This window comes from Ascaphus truei, chromosome 20, assembly GCF_040206685.1.
Source record: "Ascaphus truei isolate aAscTru1 chromosome 20, aAscTru1.hap1, whole genome shotgun sequence".
NCBI lineage: Eukaryota > Metazoa > Chordata > Amphibia > Anura > Ascaphidae > Ascaphus > Ascaphus truei.
Window position 1 is genome coordinate 19,068,583 of NC_134502.1, and position 20,472 is coordinate 19,089,054.

The window sequence follows — 20,472 nt, forward strand, 5'->3', positions numbered from 1 at the left end:
GCACTTAGCTGTTGCGTCCGCCTCCTTGCTGCGGCCCCCTCCTCCTGAACCACAGTGTCATTTGACGTCCCCAACATGATGTCGCATGGCATCGCGTCATTTGACGCTGTGACATCACGTTGCCATAGCAATGAGCAACAACTAAGTGACTTTCCATCAGGCTCGATAGGCCCGAGAATGCGTCAAAAGTATATGAGGGTGGACATTTTTGCCGCCCCAAAATTTTGCCACGCTAGGCACGGGCCTAATGGGAAACCCGCCATTGCACACCAACACACAGCTTCCCAGCTAGTAGCCCTCTTTTCCCCTGTACTTTATTTATTTGCATCAAGTGTATAGCTATTTCTGTATGGATATTATGTGTGTTGCGTGTTACACTATAAACATCGTCTTTCCCAAGTATCCAGGAAGGCCAGAGCACCTTGTCCAAAAAGGGCAGTGGTCGGGGCATGCCCCCAAGCCTGCTGAGAGCCTGGTCACATATCCAGTGTGTCTTGGTTCTCTGTGTACTATCAAGCGCCCCTCTTGTCAAAAAGGGCAGTGAAATACCCCAAAAAGAGCTTTGATAATGCTGACCTGTTTCTTATGGTATGGGGTCTGGCTCCACTCGACTGTAGTAACTTCGTAATGGCCCAGATTGTGCACCCAATTTATGTCTCTTTGTTTAGAGCCAGGCCACCCTGGCCAATGTGATTGTCCGGCTATTGAAAACCCCAGTTCCAGGGATTGACAAGAGTTTACATACCCTGCTTTAAACTGATTTTGACCTGACCCATGAGTCCTGTTATTGACGCCCAAGTTATACCCCCCGCCCACCCCCCACTCCAGACTGATTGGTCTGTCTTTTACATCTCAGTTCGTGCTGATCGGCCAACGAGTAAAGATCACCTTTGCATGGGGATTGGTCTAAAAGTTAAATGCCCAAGTCTCCAATCATTGGGCAGTTTGTCATTAAAACTGGGCCATATACTTGTTCCTCCATGGCTTCTAGGTTAAACCTCACCTGTACCGGTCTGGGGCGGTCATATTCCCAAACTTGAGATTTGTTCATTTGAGGACTTCCATAGTCCTATGTCAGCATGCCCCAGTATATTCCTACACACCTAGCCAGCCTCGGTAGCAATCCTCACCTTGGAGCAACCCACCGTGACGACGTTCCTATTCCCCAGCTCCAAGGACTCCCTCCGTCCCCTTCTACCGAGAGACTCCCAGCTCCGTGAGATTAGTCTCCCTGTAAGTGTTAGGGTTTTATGTTTCCTTTCCCTTTTTATTTTGACTGTATATTGTCTGTGTGTTAATTGTTTGTACCTTTTTTATTTTTTTTTAATTCTTTAGTAAATTATTTTTGTATCTTTCGTTTAAAAGCTCTTGTGCCTGGCCGATTTATTAGCTCACGTGCTCAGTGAGGCGTCCTACCAAGTTTGTTTTGTTTTTAAGGTTTGGTGACTGGCAAAATGCCCAAAGGGAGATGCATCGAGAACAATAGGAGACCCTATTTCCCTCAACAATAATAACAAAGAAGAAAGTTCCCAGCATACAATCAGCAGAATGTATTAAAAAAAAATATCAGGAAGGTAAAAGTGAGCCAGAGAAATGATTCACTGAAAAAAGTACTTTACAGTAAAAAAAAAAAAGGATTTTCAGGAATTTAAAAAAAAAAACGAAGGGTTGTACGTATTAGGGCTGGGGTTTTTTTTTTTTTGTATGTGTTTAGGGGGTGTGGGGGTTGTATGAATTTAGGGGGTAATGTGGTTGTATGTATTGGGGGTGCGAGGTTTGAGTATTTGGGGGGTTGTATGTATTTGGGGGGTCGTAACTCTAGTTTTGGGCCCGGTAAATCTGTGTGCTGCCCTCTGTGTGTTCTGTGGGAGAGGGGAGAATGAGAGGGAGAGGGAGGGGGTGAGGGATTATGAGGGGAGGGGTGGGGTGACTGGGGGTGAGTACAATTTCCGGGTATGTTATTTATAACCTGACCGTTATTTTTTTTTTTATACATTTCACTCCAAGTGTGCACAATTTCATATTCTATTTCTAATATGAAATGGTGCAAATTGGGGCCCACCTGGAGTGAAATTTAGAAAACAAATGACGTATCGGTCAGATCATTTATAAATAACATGCATCCCCCACCAACTTTTCTCGAGCGCGTTGCATCTTTCCACATTTTTGTCCAGTGTGTTTGGAAATGCCACCTCGGAACCCTAGTCACAGAGGAGTCAGAGGGACAAAGAAGCAAGGAAGCAAAATGGCCGCCCTGGGGGACACCGCTTTGCAAGGAAAACAAGCAGCTTCCTCAGATTCTTATCAAGAGATAAGGCAATTCTCTTATTTAACAGATTCGTATCTGTTTATCAATTTAAGGCAGTCAATGAAACAATGGAACCAATGTTAACCTGTCACACCCAGCGTTTAAAAGAGGCAATAATGGAACTTGAAAGTGCAAGTATCTTCTTTGAGCAACAGATTTACTCACGCTGAGCAGTGGATAAAAGATGTGGAAAATGATTTTCTAACTAAAAAAAACAAACAAATGGAAGTGCTCAGGAATAAAGACAAAATCTCTACTGCTAAATTTGGATGATTTAGAATGTCATTTGACTCCGCGTTGCCATAGCGATGCGTCGCCAGAGGCCGCCAAAGACGAGGTATGGGATATAAAGAAGCCTCGCGCACTGCCCCGGCGTTTAATTTAAATATTTCGGGGAAGAGCACGGGGTTTCTGTAAGCGCTTCACACCCCCCCTCCCTGCCCCCCCCATAAACTTTAATGCACCCCACAGTTTGCGCACCAATGGTGAATGCAAATAAAAGTGCCACTTCAGGGGGCCCTTATTATAAACACTGCACGTCTTGTACCTCTGCTAGATTTGCAGGGGCTGTACGCTTACTACACTGAAAGGGGGCGGGGTAACCACTCCGAAAAGCGGTTGACGTGTAAGTGCCAGAGGGGTTTGTGACCACGGAGGTGGCGTGAACCTTCAGCACTGAAAGGGTTAAGCATATTTGTAGCATTTTCTTATATTGTTCTGACAATGTATTTATTGCTCCACATAACGAGTGCCTATCCTAAAGTGCTTAGTTTCATTTCGGCGCCTGAGTAACAGGGAAGATAAAGGAACAGACGCATATAGTGTCACGACAAAATGAGAAATACAGATATATCCTAAAAACAACATCATCGAAATGTTATCAGCAGAAATAACTCCCTCAGCAAATCCCTTTCCTCGTGGACAGACACAGTGGAGCCATTCACTGGAAATATGCAATAGTTGCATTTTGATTCGTAGAGTGAGTCCCACGTCGGATCGAAGTGTTTAATGTTGCTTTCAATGTTTGATGCTAAATATTAACTGTCACTATTGCGTTTGACCAGGCTACCTGAGATCGCAATTACCAGGCAGAATGCAGAGGTTAATAAACGTTAGTTTATTTGGCTGGAGCCAACAGTGATCCACACGCGCAAAAACACAACAATAACTAGGCCGGTATTTCCCAGTAGGCCCAACTAGGAACGATTTCAGAGGGCCGGTGCTCCGTCGACACCCTCCAGCCAATGACGCCACAACGATACATGGCGACGCGTTGCCATGACAACGTGATGTTGCGGTGTCATTTAATATCACTTGACATGATGGCGCCATTTGACGCCGTGGCTCTAGAAGAGGGCGGCGGTGGCAAAAAGGTGAGTGCCTAAGGGTGCACCGTTTGTAAAACTGGCCTTGACAATAACCCCACAAAGCAGAGACTTATGTGGGACTCCTAGCTCGTAGCTGCAGGGTCGCTGCCGAAGCTAGCTGACTCAGGATGCCACCACAGAAAGTAGTTGCTAAATACCCAGTTCCCCAGTCACAAGAGGAGACTGCTCCGGGTCTATGCAGTCCAATGATACAGTAGGATGGTCGCTAGCCACCGAGACCAACCTGGAACATTTGCAGAGCTCGGATCGCCATTGGCTTGTATAGTTTCCCCGCCTCTATTTGGAATCGTGGAGAACCGGGTGCTGCCCAATCGGCGGTTTCCCTTTACCTGCTGAGCCAATCCGGAGCATGGTGGGGTGTGGGGGGGGGAGGGGGCGTTTCGAACGGACCAACCTAAAAAGAGGGTGGAGCAAGTGCCTAAGGACTGCCCTTAATTGGAGCTTGTTATAGGTAGCATGGGAAATTCGAACTAGCCGATGGGAACTGCGCCGATGGAACAGGACTTGAATTCTGGTCCCTGAGATCAGTTCCAGGCCTCCCGCTGGGTTAGACACTTCGCTGCCGGGGAGAGGACAATGCTCCGGCCTTGGAGTGTGTACTCTCCCAGCAGGCGGGCGCGTCCTTCCCTAGCTTCCCATGTCCCTGGACACAGCACCTGGCCCACTCAATGGCTAGTCCCCTGACTCACTGTATGCGTGTTAGTCTGCCATTGCTCCAGACCCAGGTACACTATGAGTCCCGCAGATAAACACAGTAGTAAAACACATAATAACAACATAAATGACATATTACTGGGGCTGGGGCTCTCTCCAACGCTATGATGGTATGATTAACCATTTACTTGTGGGTTGCCATCTTGACAGACAGAAGCAGCACGCAGGCTCCAATCTGTATTCTGAGTGCCATGCTGCCCCTGCCAACACATTAACAAATATCTCGTGTAAAAAAACGAAGCCATTTTGTAACATCTATCGGTCGTAATCTTTCTATCTATGGTAAGAACATCTTGAGCAAGTCACTTTGTCTCTCTGTGCCTTAGGTCAGGGCTGCGCACACTTTTCAGTCTGTGCTCCCCTTGCCTGCTCTTCTCACCCCCCCCCCCCGGCATTTAATTTAAATACCCTGGGGAAGAGTGCGGTGCCTCTGCAACCACTGCATCCCCCCTGGTTCCTTAGGAACCAAAATTAAATGTTAAGATCTTCAGGCCGGGGACTCATTGTAGTGAATATGATGCTGTCTTGCGCTCTGGTACATTACGGACACACAGTCTTATCAGTGTGTATATAGGGCTGTGTGTGAGAGAGATGGTCTTAGTGGAGTGCTGCGAAGCCTTACTATGCCTTACCGCTATAGTAGGAAAAATACCCGGGCGCTATCTCTATCCGTAGTATGCAATAGATCTATAAATAACTATAAAGAAGTAAAAAAGGGTATAATACAGCCTTTCAGTAATTCGTAATTGTCTTGTTATGTCCTCGTATGACTCGAAACCCCAACAGGCTCTATCCAGAACCCTTAATGGTAATGGAACACAGGGAGAGATGGGGGAGGACAGTATGAGGGAAGGTAGTTTTAAAAGTGTATTTCCTTCTGCTGAAGGTCAAATGTGCTGTAAAACACCTCTATTGAGCCTTCAGTCTATGAAGTAAACTTCTAGGGTGATGAGCGTACATAAAGTAAAGTGTATAAGTGAAGGGATAACTCACACGGCCTTGTGTGAGTTCTATCACATCAAGGTTTCTTTAGCCGCTGGGTCTTCCTTTGGAATGCAGATCCTTCTTCTTGTCTTCGTTCCTCGCTGGCTTTCAGGTGTTCTCCGTTGGATGCGTGGCTCATTCACGTTAGTTTTTCTCTCATAAAAATGAAAATGCAGTTAGATATGCACACGTAAGTTCTAACTGCAATACAGGGGGAGACCGTGAGATGATGTTATCACACGTCGATGCTATTTATACTTGCAGCCAGGTCCCCTGTTGGTAGCGGGGCCATGCGCGAGCAGCGAGCGTGTCTCCTGCGGCCGGTTACCAGGGACGCGAGCGGGCCGGTTGCCGGGGACGCGATCGGGGCCGTTGCTAGGGCCGCGGTCGCGTCGTGAGGGTCCCGGCGGCTTGTGGAGCAGGGCGCCGCCATTGCTAGGTGTGTTGCGCATGCGCAAGGGCACAGAAGCGCCGGGAGGAATACAGGAAGGTCGCGCATGCGCAGTGCAGGGCAGTCCACCCCCAGGGTGCACAGGGGCAGAGCCACATGACCCCAGGGAGCCAATAGGGCTGCAGCAGCTCCCTGCTTGCAGGGAATTGATACTTTTCGCGCGCTGAGCCACGCTAGTCGGTGCAGGACCGGGAGAGCTAGGGGAAGGAGGTGAGTGCAGGGGTCAGTGACCCACTGCAATAGGCCTGAACACCTCTAGGCCCCAGATAGGTCCTGAACTCCCCCAGCTTGTGGTGCTTAGGGACTGGCCCTAAGTTAGTGACTATCCCGTTAGTGTTAGTGATAGATAGGGACACAGCGGACGCTGCGCTCCCTGAACGGAGGCTTGGGCTCAGGCCTACACCCCAGAGACAGAGACTATCTCCAGGGTGGGATCGCCCCTGGCGGACCCCGTGCGAGGAGACCCTGGATCAGAATCATCACGTGACTGATCCTTTGCGAAGTTGTTTGCTGGCCCGAGTGCAGGAGCGCTCGGCAGGTACCTTCATAAGTGCACCAACCTATACCATTCTCACATTACCTATTCACATCGTGGCAGCGCTGACCACGGGACAAAAGGAGGTAGGCTGTGGACACGGTGTGGGGATACACGGTGGTGGGCGGGTATGCTCCTAGTGGAGTAAGGCCCAGGGCATGGTTACTGCTTGCTTGCTCCCGCTTGCTCTCGTTTGCTGCTGCTTGCCACTGAGCCCCTACAGCCGCAATTAAAGCGGCTTTAGTAGGGGCTCGCGCATGCTTTCCCTTGCTTGCTGAGGCGCGCTTGAACAGAGCCGACAGAAAAATTTAAAATTCACGCGCTGACTCCGCTCACGTGACGCCTCAGCAACCAATGGAAGGAGAGCAGGGAAATGTGAACGGGGTCTGGCGCCAGCGGAGTGAGTGAGTGTACCTTGTGCCCGATCCCTGTGGCTATCAGCCTGCGGGAGATGGAGGGGGCTTGCGCTGCCGGGGGGAGGGGAGGAGCGGGTGATGTGCCTCCTTCTGCCCCGATCCTTGTTGCTGTCAGCCTGCGGGAGATGGAGGGGGCTTGCGCCGCCGGGGGGGGAGCGGGTGATGTGTCCCCTTCTGCCCCGATCACCGTAGCTGCCTCCCTGCCTGCGCGGGAGATGGAGGGGGGTTGTGCGGCCACGGGGGGGGGGGGTGAGGAAGGGGTTGTGTCCCGGAGCAGGGGTGGCAGCAAGGTGGTGTGTGTGTGTGTATGTGTGTGCGTGTGTATGTGTGTGTGTACCAGTGTGTATGTGTCTGTGTGGTGTGTGATGTGTGTGCGTGCGCGAATATATTTATCAAAGTTGCACAATGTTAATAAATAATTTATTCTCACATGTCTTTTTTTTTAATTTTTAAAATATTATATAATATATACACACACACACACACACACACACACACACACACAGGTTCCCCAGTGACACACAAACACAGACCACTTTAAAGTGACACATACACACACACTGACAGCTACCAGGTGACACACACACACAGTGATACCCGCCTCCCAAGCGCTTGCTGTCTCCTCTGCAAGGACAGCAAAAAGCACCTGGTAGAGCGAGCGGCAGCAAGCGAGAGCGAGCAGCAGCAGCACCTAAGCGCTTACTATGTCCAAGGCCTAAGAGACACTGAGAGGACTGATATTACATAGTGGAGATAACCCCTAGAGGAGAGTGTTAGTAGTGTTACGTTATTAGAGTGTGTTATTGGCTGCATATATATTCTGCGTTACAGTAAACTGGTTATATATATTCCTGAGTACGTGGTTATTGTATATGTGGGTCCTGTGTAGACAAACTTCTATATCCCTAGAACCCTACACAGGTGAAGGCGCTGAAACCGAGAACGATCCAGAGGATTCACCCCAGGCTCTCACTGCCGGAGGCTCAGACCTCCTGTGAGCCTGACAGGTATAACGCACCACACCTGGTAACATATAGGTCCCCCCTTACATTTATATATATATATATATATATATGCGATTGGGTGGGGTGGAACACCCGTTACATACTAATAATGCCTCACTCACACGGCATAATGTGAGTGTTCACCTGTAGCGGTATCTTATTATCCCTCTGGTCAGGGATTGCAGACGAGAACAGGAAATATGTCTAAGGGTCACCTGGTGAATTAGGTGAAGGGAGGGATTCGGAAGAAAGAATAAAACCAAGTACTCACACGGGCCAGTGTGAGTACACACTTGTAAAAGTTTCTTTTGGGCTTCTGAATCCTGTGGTGGATACCTTCTGTTTACTGGTGGTATATATATACTAGTATACTGTTTACTGGTGGTATATATATACACCCCCAGTATATATATGCCACCAGTAAACAGAAGGTATCCACCAAGTGGCTTAATAATGTACTTGAGATATTTGTTATTTAGCATCATGCACACATACAGATATAGATATCCCAAACAAAGTCTATAAATAAATGTACCGTCCACCAGTTCAGGTAGAAATTAACTTAGCAGGTAAAGGTTAGCTAATATTATTATTATTATTATTAATAATAATATTTAATAACAAAATAAAAGTAAAATAAGCAGAGCTGAAGTTGAAAACACAATATCCCTGTTTTGACAGCAGAAGTGGGAAAACACATTTTTAACACGATCACTTCCTTCCGCATCAAGTCCTTGTCAGTATAAAGACAGAGATTTGAGCTGAGTTAGCACCTTAACCATGGATTCAGACTGCAGCCCTCACGAGAGGTTTCACGATGACATGATATTCTCAGGTATCGTCTCTTTATTGCCTTTTCTCCCATCGATGTGCAGTTGTGCTGCACAATTGAGCAGGTGTAGGGTGATCTCAGATCACCAGGTAGATAGTAAGCTCTTTGGATCACAAACTTATTTCCCCCAATGCATATGTAATGCAGTGTTTTTGTATGATGTAAAGAGTTGGGTACGCAGGCTGGCACACTAAAAGTTTAACTTCTCTGTGGAAAGAGAACCCTGAGCACAATATGTCATAGTTACATAGACATACTGCAGTTACTTCTCCCTCTCTGGCTCTCACAAAAAGGTCTTTGTCACAGAGCCACAAATGTATGGATATTTTTATGGTGCCACCCAGGTACGCAGCGCTGTACCATGATTACATTACAATTACATTACAATGTAAATAATGATAATAATAATGATAATTCAGAGGGGATACATGTAATAATAACTTTATTTCATATAGCGCCTTATGGTGTTAACCAATCTGATTTAATGCGGACTAACCTTAAAACTTGTCTCACACATCAAGCATCCCAACAGCCTGCACTCATGGCTACTGTCCCACACCCACTGTCCCTCTTACCAACCATTGTGGCCAAGCACTGCCATCCTCTGCACTTATTCCCTCATCTGCGGTCTCTGTAAGTTTCCCATCATACCTCTTGGATTGTAAGCTCTGCGGGGCAGGGATTTCCTTTCCTAATGTCTGATTTTGCTGCGCTTATTGTATTATTATAATTCCCTGTACTGTATTCTCTGTGACGAGCTGAGTACACTTTTGGCGCTATATAAATAAAGAAATACATAAATACATACATTTTCTCCTAGTGGGACTCAAAGCGCTTCACAACCACATTATAGCACGTGTTACATAGCACAGTATGTATGTATGTCTTTATTTATATAGCGCCATTAATGTACATAGCGCTTCACAGTAGTAGTACACGTGACAGTCATATAAATAACAAATTATACAAATAACAGATCATGGGAATAAGATCAAATAACAGATCAAGGGAACAGCAACATTTCGGAAGAGGAGTCCCGGCTCCGAAGAGCTTACAATCTAATTGTAGGTAGGAAGAACGTACAGAGACAGTAGGAGGGCGTTCTGCGTCTCAAGCTTTATGTATCATGTGTATAGTATCAGCCACGGTGCTACTCATATGCTTCTTTAAGCAAGTGTGTCTTAAGTTGGGTCTTAAAGGTGGATAGAGAGGGTGCTAGTCGGATATTGAAGGGAAGAACATTCCAGAGGTGTGGGGCAATCAGTGAGAAAGGCTCAAGGCGGGAGAGGGCTTTAGATACAAAGGGGAAGACATCCTTGAGCATAACGCAAGAGTCGGGATGGTGCATAGCGAGAAATTAGGGCTGAGATGTAAGGAGGGGCAGAAGAGTTTAAAGCTTTAAAAGTGAGGAGGGGAATTGAGTGCGCGATGTGAGATTTGATAGGAAGTACAGTACAGCACATAGGATTGTTACAGGTGCCGTCCCTGCCCAGATGAGCTTACAAACCATGTTTTTTGGTGCATGAGGCACAGGGAGATAAAGTGAGTTGCCCAAGGTCACAAGGCTCCCCTGCTTCAAAGAACTTTCTTGGAAAAGGTATACTGCGCGCTGACCTAGAATTTCTATCTCCTCCCAGTCTGGGTACTTCTCCCTGCAGATCCCTGTCTCCCGTGATCAGCGGGGAATATCCAAAGGTGGATAACAATAATCCCAAACGTCCGCAACACCCTTGAGGAAGGGGCACAAATTCCTCTGAACCCCACGCCAAACAGTCCCAGTGTCTTGATGGGACGAAAAAAATGCTCAGTCTCTAAGATGGTATGAAGAAAGGCTGAAAGCACTATTGCCATGGCGTCCTCGTGGGTATGCGCACTGCAGCTTCCGTAGTCCGTCGTCACATGACTACGTCGCTGCGTATGACCTCACCTTTCAGCCTTTCTTCATACCATCTTAGAGGCTGAGCAATTTTCGTCCCATCAAGACACTGGGACTGTTTGGCGTGGGGTTCAGAGGAATTTGTGCCCCTTCCTCGCGGGCGTTGGGGAAGTTTGGGAGTATTGTGATCCACCTTACATATTTTAAAGTAAGTTGTACACGATTTGTGTACACTGATAAATTGTTTATAATATTATTAATTGTGTCTTTTGTTTTCTTCTCCTATGCGCCCCTGTACTTGTAATTGTCCCCTGCTTCGAACTCATTGTCATTGTGATCAGTGTCTTTACTCATTGAGCTACTCCTCCCTGTAACATTGAGAGAAAGGAGTCCTTGCCCTAAACAGCTTACAATCTAATTGGCATGTGCAGAGCCTAACAGAAGCAGTAGGAGTAAGTTTAAGGGCATTGGTTAGCGGGTATACAAGAGCATACTGTAGTTTAGTGAGCACTGGTCATCCAGCACTATTTAAATGCTTCGCTGCGGTTTCAGATGGGTTTTACCAGTTGCACTTAACTAATAATGGCATTCTAATATCTTTACAAAGAAAAACACAACTGGTGATTTACAGGAAGACGCAAACGTGAAATAAAAAGATCACAACGTCCGTAAAGCATTTGTAAACATTGATATCGTCTTTTACATTATATATAATGTGTCACTGCCCTATCATATTGTTATATAACGCAGCACTGTACAGAGAGAGAAAGAGAGGGTGTAGTTCCAGCTGATGGTTCGATAGATGAAAGATAGTTTTTTGAACCGTTTTAATCGGTTTTCCCTGCACACTTCCTTTTTTTGAAGCTTGTTTATCTTTTTTAATTCCCTTTTTTTGTGTAAGTTTATATCTCGCACTGCTTCCTAGTAATGCTCAAAATAGTTCAGAGTTCTGAGGAAATAGCTTAGAACCCACAATATACAGCAGGGCAGCTGGCTGCTGGGTTACTGGAAGACCGAGGTGTGCAGAGGTACACGAATGGAGACAGTTTGGGGTAAATTAAAACATGGCTTTATTTAGCCTGTCCCTTTAAACACTGTACAGCATGCAAAAATAAAATAAACAATGCAACAAACACCTACTGTATCCCTATGTAAGGGCTAACTTACTTCCCCCAGTCCCTCTCTACAAGACTGGGAGCAAAAGCCCCTGATCAGCCTACCACCCCAAAGTCTCAAGTGGCACCTCCCCTCTCCCTCCCCTCTCCCTCCTTTCTCACCTCCCCCTCTCCCTCCTTTCTCCCTCACCTTCCGCTTCTTTCTCTCTCACCTCACCCTCTCCCTCCTTTCTCTCTCACATCCCGCTCTCCCTCCTTTCTATCTCACATCCCGCTCTCCCTCCTTTCTCTCTCACCTCCCCCTCCCTCCTTTCTCTCTCACCTCCACCTCTCCCCCCTTTCTCTCTCACCCCCCCTCCATCCTTTCTCTCGTACCCCCCCTCTCAATCCTTTCTCTTTCACCTCCACCTCTCCCTCCTTTCTCTCTCATCCGCTCTCCTTCCTTTCTCTCTCACCTCCCCCTCCTTTCTCACGCCCCTCTCCATCCTCTCTCACACCCCTCCCTCCTTTCTCACCTTCTGCTCTCCCTCCTTTCTCTCTCACATCCCCCTCTCCCTCCTTTCTCTCTCACCTCCTCCTCTCCTTCCTTTCTCTCTCACCTCCCCCACTCCCTCCTTTTTCTCTCACACACCCTCTCCCTCGTTTCTCACATCCCCTCTCCCTCCTTTCTCTCGGACAACCCCCTACCTCCTTTCTCTCACCTCTCCTTCTCCCTCCTTTCTCTCTCTCTCACCTCTCCTTCTCCCTCTTTTCTCTCTCACACACCCTCTACCTCCTTTCTCTCTCACACTCCACTCTCCCTCCTTTCTCTCACCCCCTCCCTCCTTTGTATCTCTCATCCCCATCTCCCTCCTTTCTCTCGCCCCCTCTCCCTCCTTTCTCTCTCACACACTCTCTCCCTCCTTTCTCTCTCACCCCCTCTCCCTCCTTTCTCACCCCCTCTCCCTCCTTTCTTTCTCACCCCCTCTCCCTCCTTTCTCTCTCTCCTCCCCCTCGCCCTCCTTTCTTTTCCCACTTGCTTTTATTTTTAATCATAATAAACAAAACAAAAAACAATACATTGTGAAATCGAATAAAACAGACACCTTATTTGGCTACAAAAGAATGGATGCAATATTCAAATATTTTAAATAATAATGCAATAATGGAACAATAGGAAATGGTACAAAAAGGAGTTTTAGGGAGAGGTTATATGGAGCAATAGAATGAGTTATATGGAGTAGTTATATTTAGCAACAGGAGTTATAGAGAGTGAGTATACAGGCATACCCCGGTTTTAGGACACTCACTTTAAGTACACTCGCGAGTAAGGACATATCGCCCAATAGGCAAACGGCAGCTCGCACATGCGCCTGTCAGCACGTCCTGAACAGCAATACTGGCTCCCTACCTGTACGGAAGCTGTGCGCAAGCGGGGAGACTATAGAGCCTGTTACACATGCGTTATTTACATCAGTTATGCACGTATATGACGATTGCAGTACAGTACATGCATCGATAAGTGGGAAAAAGGTAGTGCTTCACTTTAAGTACATTTTCGCTTTACATACTTGCTTCAGTCCCATTGCGTACGTTAATGCGGGGTATTCCTGTATGCAGCAATAGGAGTTATAAGGAGGGGCTATATGGGGCAATAGGAGGAGTTATATGGAGGGTTATATGGGGCAATAGGAGGAGTTATATGGGGCAATAGAAGTTAGGAGCGGTTATATATAGTAATAGGTGTTATAGGGAGACGTTACATAGAGTTACAGGGAGCGGTTATATGGAGCAATAGGAGGAGTTATAGGGAGGGGTTATATGGGGTAATAGGAGGAGTTATAGGGAGAAGTTATATGGAGCAATTGGAGGAGTTATAGGGAGGGGTTAAATGGAGTAAAAGAAGGAGGTTTAGGGAGTGGCTATATGCAGCAATAGGATGTTATGTGGAGTTATAGGGAGCGGTTATATGGAGTAATAGGAGGTGGTATATGGAGCAATAGGAGGAGTTATAGGGTGATATTTATAGAGTAAGAGGAGTTATAGGCAGCGGTTATATGGAGTAATAGGAGGAGTTATAGAGGCGTCATAGTTAGCATTGGTCTGAGACATCATAAACCTCCCTCGCTAACAACTGATACAGAATTTAAGAAACTCTTGTAGCCCTCTTTCCCTCTAACCTAGACATGTCTACGGGTGCTATCTTTACCTGCTGGCTCACAGAGATCTGAGCCTCTGCTACTGGGAGCCTGGGGCAACAATATAGTAACTGGCAGCGCCTCCACTTGCCCAGGATCCCCAATGTGTGAGAATCCCCTGAACAATAACAATAACTCTCAAATATAATGTTAACCTTTACTGCATAGATCACACACATTAATAACCTTATTATACCAGTGAGCCCCGCCACGCTTCACTGTACAGTAGTATCCCACCACCGTGTATATCCCACACCGTGTCCAACGTAACCGACCAGTCCCTTGGTCACTTAACCCCTGAGTGTCCCCAAGGAACCCACTCCCAAGGTGGGATCAGCGCCTGTAGGTACCGGTATGTTGGTGCACTTATGAAAATACCTGCCGGGCGCTCCAGCAACCGGTTGCGGACACTTCGAAAATGATCCGCCGATCCAGTGCAGTCTCTCGCGATGAGTTTCCCAGCTCAGGGGGATGTCTCTCACAAGTCTTGACTCCATAGCGTAGTCTGGTCCCAAACTACAAGTAACAGGATCCTCAGTGCAGTACTGTGTCCCTGACTGATACTATACACTAATCAGGCAAAGTCCCTATCTAAGGGCTGTTCCTGCAGCAGCCACAAACTATTGGTGTCTCAGGGCCTGCACTGGGGCCTAGGGAAAGATACTGGCCTACTGCAGTGGGTCACTGACCCCTGCACACACACCTCCTCTCCCCATGCTATCCCAGCATCCACTGACTAGCGTGGTTCCTGCTTAACACTTCCCTATCCTGTCAGCCAGAATCTACACAACCCTATTGGCTATCTGAGGTGACTACTCAGAGGCTCATGGGACTTGTAGTCCCTGCTCAGAGCCTTTACCTTATTGGCTCCGTTTTCGCGCGCTTGTCCTGCGCATGCGCAACATCACCCAGGACCGCCGCACTCCTAGCACTACTGCGCATGCGTGGCTATGCGCAAAATGGCAGCACCCTACTACGGGAGCCACCGGCGACGCGATCGCCGCTCCGGTACCTCCTGCGACGCAGCGGAGGTCCCGGCAATCAGCGGAGGCAAGGGGAACACGGGGGACCAGGTTACACTCTGTTAACTAATTATGACATTTTTGGCAGTCAGAAGCAAAAATGGATGCAGTGCGTCATTCCTCATACACATCTTCGCTGTATGTTAATACAGTGTGAAAGTATAAGGCCTACAACCTGCGGGAAATATGGGATTTAATTGAAATATTTCTCCTTTTTCTCTTCTCATTCCAGACAGAGGGATTCCTTTTCACCGGCGGAAACCTGTGGTTATAACGTATGGCCTTCTGATACTCTCTTACATACTCATCCTGGCGCTGTTTATAACGGTCTTATCCAAATGTCAGTATTTGCAGTAATATATTTTCACCTTTTTTTTTTTGGTGAGGATTGACTATTATTTAAAGGTGCAGCTCTACGTAATGCCCTTTAGTGCAGATTACCAACATTATTTTTAGTTCTTTTTTTTTTTTCTAGCTGTTTTGGATTTTATTTTTTCACTTGAGAAGGCCCCAAACCTGCAGTAGAGTGTCCCCATGGAAACTGCAAAAAGCGTTGTTCCATGCAGACACATCCTCGAAGTGTCTTACCATTGTCTTCTAAGATAAGGTTCTTTATTCTGGAACCAGGGTCACGTGTAAGATGTGAACGAGGCCAGATAGCTTAACTCAGCCCCTTTTCCAAAGCACACCAAGTCCTGCTATATTTTCTTCACTTTATTGGGAAAGCATCAGTCATATACAGGCACTTGTGGGTGGTATTGTGTTGTGAGAGAGTGCTTCTCTGTGTGGGTGCTTTGTAATCAGAGGCAGGTAAAAATGGAATGGCCTTGCCAAGAAGTGTGTAGCATAAGAGTACTCACTCAGCCAGTTCAGGAAGGAAAAGGAACTGTGTAATGTTTGTCACACAGGAATAGGGACAAGGCTAAGCTATCTGTGAATACAGACAGGGGAGTATGGAAAAGTCCACTTAGCCAGGGGAATTAAAGGGGTTGTCACGGCAACCAATTTCTAGCAGGCTGGAGAATAGGGATGTATCTAAATGTATCCATTCCCACCTGCACTATGAGTAATAGCTGCAGGGAAAGCTACATCCAAATAAAGGGCTAGCAGGCAGAGCTGCAAAAAAAAAAATGGGGGTGGGGGGGAGGAAACAGGGAGAACAGAAATAGAGAATCCTGCCCCAGGACATTCTTTATGGTCCACTAATGTCACCAAGAGATTGAGTTTAGAACAATAATAATAAATATTTACTTATTTTCTATAGTGCTTTTTTTCTTCCAGTGGGATAGCAAGCGCTTCACAATTACAGAATAGCGCACGGTAGCAGCACATAGGATTGTTACAGACACAGTCCCTGCCCAGATGAGTTTACAATCTATGTTTTTGGTGCCTGAGGCATAGGGAAATAGATAAGGTGAGTTGCCCAAGGTCACAAGGAGCCGGCACCGTGAATTGAACCAGGTGCTGCAAAGTCAGTGTTGTAGTTTACTGAGTCAGTGTCCTTACTGACTGAAATAGATACCGATAATAGACTGATTGGCGCTTACCTAGATGATACTACAGCACCACCCAGTGGTGGAAAAAATGCAAACTCTTAATATTGGTGGCATTCTGCAGTGGAGCTCCAGTGGTTCTATGACTAGAGTTACATGCAGATGCTGCGGTGCAACATACACAAAAAAATATGCATAAAAAACAATATTAAAAAGGATCAATAATAAAAAATCCAGAAAAAATACTATACAGATATGGTAAAGGTAAATAAGAACTGTCTTAACCACTTAACCTCCAAAAATGAAAAGCCAGGTTCCTCCAAATATACAGTTAGGTCCAGAAATAATTGGACACTGACACAATTTTCATCATTTTGGCTCTGTACACCACCACAATGTATTTGACATGAAACAACCGAGATGCAATAGAAGTGCAGACTTTCAGCTTTAATTCAAGGGGTTGAACAAAAATATCGTATGAAACGTTGAGGAATTGCAACCATTTTCATACACAGTCCCCTTATTTCAGGGGCTCAAATGTAATTGGACAAATTAACACAATCATAAATAAAATGTTCATTTTTAATACTTTGTCGAGAATCCTTTGCAGGCAATGACTGCTTGAAGTCTGGAACGCATGGACATCACAAAACGCTGGGTTTCCTCCTTTGTGGTGCTTTGCCAGGCCTTTACTGCAGCTGTCTTCAGTTGTTGTTTGTTCGTGGGTCTTTCTGCCTTAAGTTTTGTCTTCAGCAAGTGAAATGCATGCTCGATCGGGTTGAGGTCAAGTGATTGACTCGGCCATTGCAGAATATTCCACTTCTTTGACTAAAAAATTCCTGGGTTGCTTTTGCAGTATGTTTTGGGTCATTGTCCAATCAACTTTGCAGAATTTGACTGAATCTGAGCAGACAATATATCCCTATACACTTCAGAATTCATCCGGCTGCTTCTGTCTTCTGTCACATCATCAAAAAACACTACTGACCCAGTGCCATTAAAAGCCATGCATGCCCATGCATCACACTGCCTCCACCGTGTTTTACAGATGATGTGGTATGCTTCGGATCATGAGCCGTTCCAAGCGTTCTCCATACTTTTTTCTTCCCATGATTCTGGTACAGGTTGATCTTAGTTGCATCTGACCAAAGAATGCTATTCCAGAGCTGGGCTGGCGTTTTTAGATATTGTTTGGCAAAATCTAATCTGGCCTTTCTATTCTTGAGGCTTATGAATGGTTTGCACCTTGTGGTGAACACTCTGTATTTGCTCTTGTGAAGTTTTCTCTTTATGGTAGACTTGGATAATGATATGCCTACCTCCTGGAGAGTGTTCTTCACTTGGCTGGATGTTGTGAAGGGGTTTTTCTTTACCATGGAAAGGATCCTACCATCATCCACCACTGTTGTCTTCCGTGGACGGCCAGGCCTTTTTGTGTTGCAGAGCTCACAGTGCATTCTTTTTTTCTCAGCATGTACCAAACTGTTGATTTGGCCGCTCCTAATGTTCCTACTATCTCTCCGATGGATTTTCTTTTTTTTGCAGCCAACGGATGCTCTGTTTCACTTGCATTGAGAGCTCCTTTGACCGCATGTTGTGGGTTCACAGCAACAGCTTCCAAATGCGAATGCCGCACCTGGAATCAATTCCAGACCTTTTACCTGCTTAATTGATAATGAAATAACGAAGGAATAGCCCACACCTGTCCATGAAACAGCTTGTGAGTCAATTGTCCAATTACTTTTGGTCCCTTGAAAACAAGGGGGTTACATATTAAAGAGATGTAATTCCTAAACCCTTCCTCCAATTTGGATGTGAATACCCTCAAATTAAAGCTGATAGACTGCACTTTAAGCCCATATTCATTATTTAACTTTAACGTAAATTTATTTTGGTAAACAGCCGAAATAACAAAACTTGTATCAGTGTCCTAACTGTATGGGTGCACAGAGGATGGGGGAGTTCGTCGTAGACAGTTTGCCTCTGTGTGTCTGCAGCTTCCTGGTGCTTTCTGGTTTCTGCAGTGTAGCTAATATCAGTAGGTTGGGTAGAGTTGGGTGGGGGGAGATAAGGGACTAATAGTGTAGTATGCTTAAAAAACAAGCTTTGTTATGCATTAAAGTTTGTTTTTAAAGTGAAACTTCTTTAGTGGCACCTCATTCGTAATGGGACAAAAATGCATTGTGGAGACAGAAAATGAAACGGATGACGTCAAAGTGCTGGCAGTATAGGCCGGGCTGTGTTCTGGCTCAGCCCGACCCCAACACTGACATGCTCCCAACCGCTCCCACCCGCCCTGCTAACCTAAACATCACATGCGGCGGCGCCGCTCCTAACGGCTGCTGCTCCCCCCATATGCCCGCTGACTAGCGCCGCAGGCGCCGCTCCCCCCACTCGCTTAACATCCATGAAACCTGCATCGTGGAGACGCAAAACTGAAACGCATGTGAGGTGCGTGCATGAGCACGAGCGGCACCGTTGGAAGGCACAAGTTACGTCAGTGCTGGCAGATGGGGTTGAGCGTGCCGCGTCCCACGCAGCACTGCCAGAGGGGAGGGGGGGGGAGGAGTAAGGAAGAGTGCTGAGTGCGCACACACGTACGTTACCGTGCCCTGTCGCCTCCTGCTCTGGTAACGGGGAGCGGGCGGGGGGGGGGCGGGGTTGAGCGAGCTGCGTCCTCCGTAGCACCACCAGAGGGGTTAACTGTATCCATATGACTTGATAAAGGCTCAGCAACTGGACTCCACATATAGTATGAGTGATAACCGCATCCCATGTCCAGAGAAGGGGGACTAGTACCTAGTGTTGCCAATGGCCCCACACACAGTGAAAAGTACAATAATTGTCCCCACACTTCAATATTAAAGAACAGGATAAAGCTGAAATAAACTCACTTAGTGGATGTCCGTAGGTCATGGCCGATGGAGTCCATAGCCTTGCCACATCATGAATATATATTTATGTCAAAAAAGAGTGCTACTGAGTGTGGCAAATGTATACAACAAAAGAGAGGGGTGCCCAATGCTACATCCAATTGACAAAACATATATGGTAATAAGTATAAAGTTTAAATACTTCAATAATAATAATAATTACTTGGTTATTTAGTTAAACCCTTTGGCCAAAGTGTCGTAAGTCTGCATACCAAACTAAAGCTATAACCAAAAATGCAGGTCCTACACTACACTGTGAACCCTTCCTTTTACCTCTGTATGAGGGGAAAGAACCATAGTAGGTCTTGTTCTTGCAGCAAAGTGACAAAAAGACCTCCCAAGTTAAAAAGGTGAGGAAGAGTGAGCTCTGGGAGGAGGTGCCACCTACCTCTATACAACTGTTACAAGGGAAGTAAACAAACAAAAATAGGAACAAGGCAGAGGAACAGCTCCTTTAAGTGGTGAATTACTAATGTCATATCATTGTAAATTGAATCTTATTGAGCTGACACTGGGACTTGAACTTGATTATAATTATTATGTGAAATAATTACAACGAGCTTTCACTGACTCCTAATTCAATGCTTTTAGCTCTACACCACTCCTTCCCATGAGCTACTTGTTAGGAATATATGACCCATCTTCGATTCCTGGCTCAAATCCCAAGGTCAGTTCCTAGTGAAATTGGGCAAACGCATTAAATTGGGGCAGGATATTTTATGCTTTGAAATGCGGAGTTTAGCTGGTGTATACAGGGTGACATAGTGGCACAGAGGTTAAGGTACCCATCTGACATTGTATACAATCCAGATACTGATGGTATTCCACAGCTTCAACATTTTCGACTGGTTCGTTGACAAAAAAGTTGGAGTTCAGTAGATAAAGTAGCTTATTCCCCACAGTGACAGTCACACAAAATGGCCTACTCTTCCATTAAGTTAAAGCTCATCAACTTTGAAACTGTCACAGATTCCCCCATGCCCACTTGAAAACCCTTGCAGATGTTGTGAGAGATATGTTTTAGAATGGCTTCTCTTCTTATTCGAACAGCCACATCTGGAGCTTCTCGGCTGGCCGGCATTAACCACACCATGGAGCTCATTGACTTGAGGAATGACGGTAAGGCAGTGATCGTGGATCTAACCAATAAAGCACAGGGAGAACCACCATAACTATGTCATAGTTATCTTGCCCACATTAGAGTGACGTGGGAACTAAATGCTA

At 46.2% G+C, this 20,472-nt stretch overlaps 1 protein-coding gene across 8 annotated transcripts in view; it reads left to right on the forward strand.

Moving 5' to 3' along the window:
- Positions 1-20,472, forward strand: part of LOC142470725 (hepatic lectin-like) — a 79,467-nt gene that overhangs the window by 31,996 nt on the left and 26,999 nt on the right. For 4 of the 8 annotated variants that reach the window (XM_075577397.1, XM_075577399.1, XM_075577400.1 and 1 more), the window contains exons 1-3: positions 8,553-8,635; positions 15,055-15,162; positions 20,299-20,367. In XM_075577397.1, coding sequence (XP_075433512.1) covers positions 8,581-8,635; positions 15,055-15,162; positions 20,299-20,367 — 232 coding nt within the window. In that variant the 5' untranslated portion in view covers positions 8,553-8,580. Of the gene's footprint in view, positions 1-1,437; positions 1,575-8,552; positions 8,636-15,054; positions 15,163-20,298; positions 20,368-20,472 lie in introns of those variants that run through there. The other 4 variants (XM_075577398.1, XM_075577402.1, XM_075577401.1 and 1 more) reach the window with 2 other exon arrangements.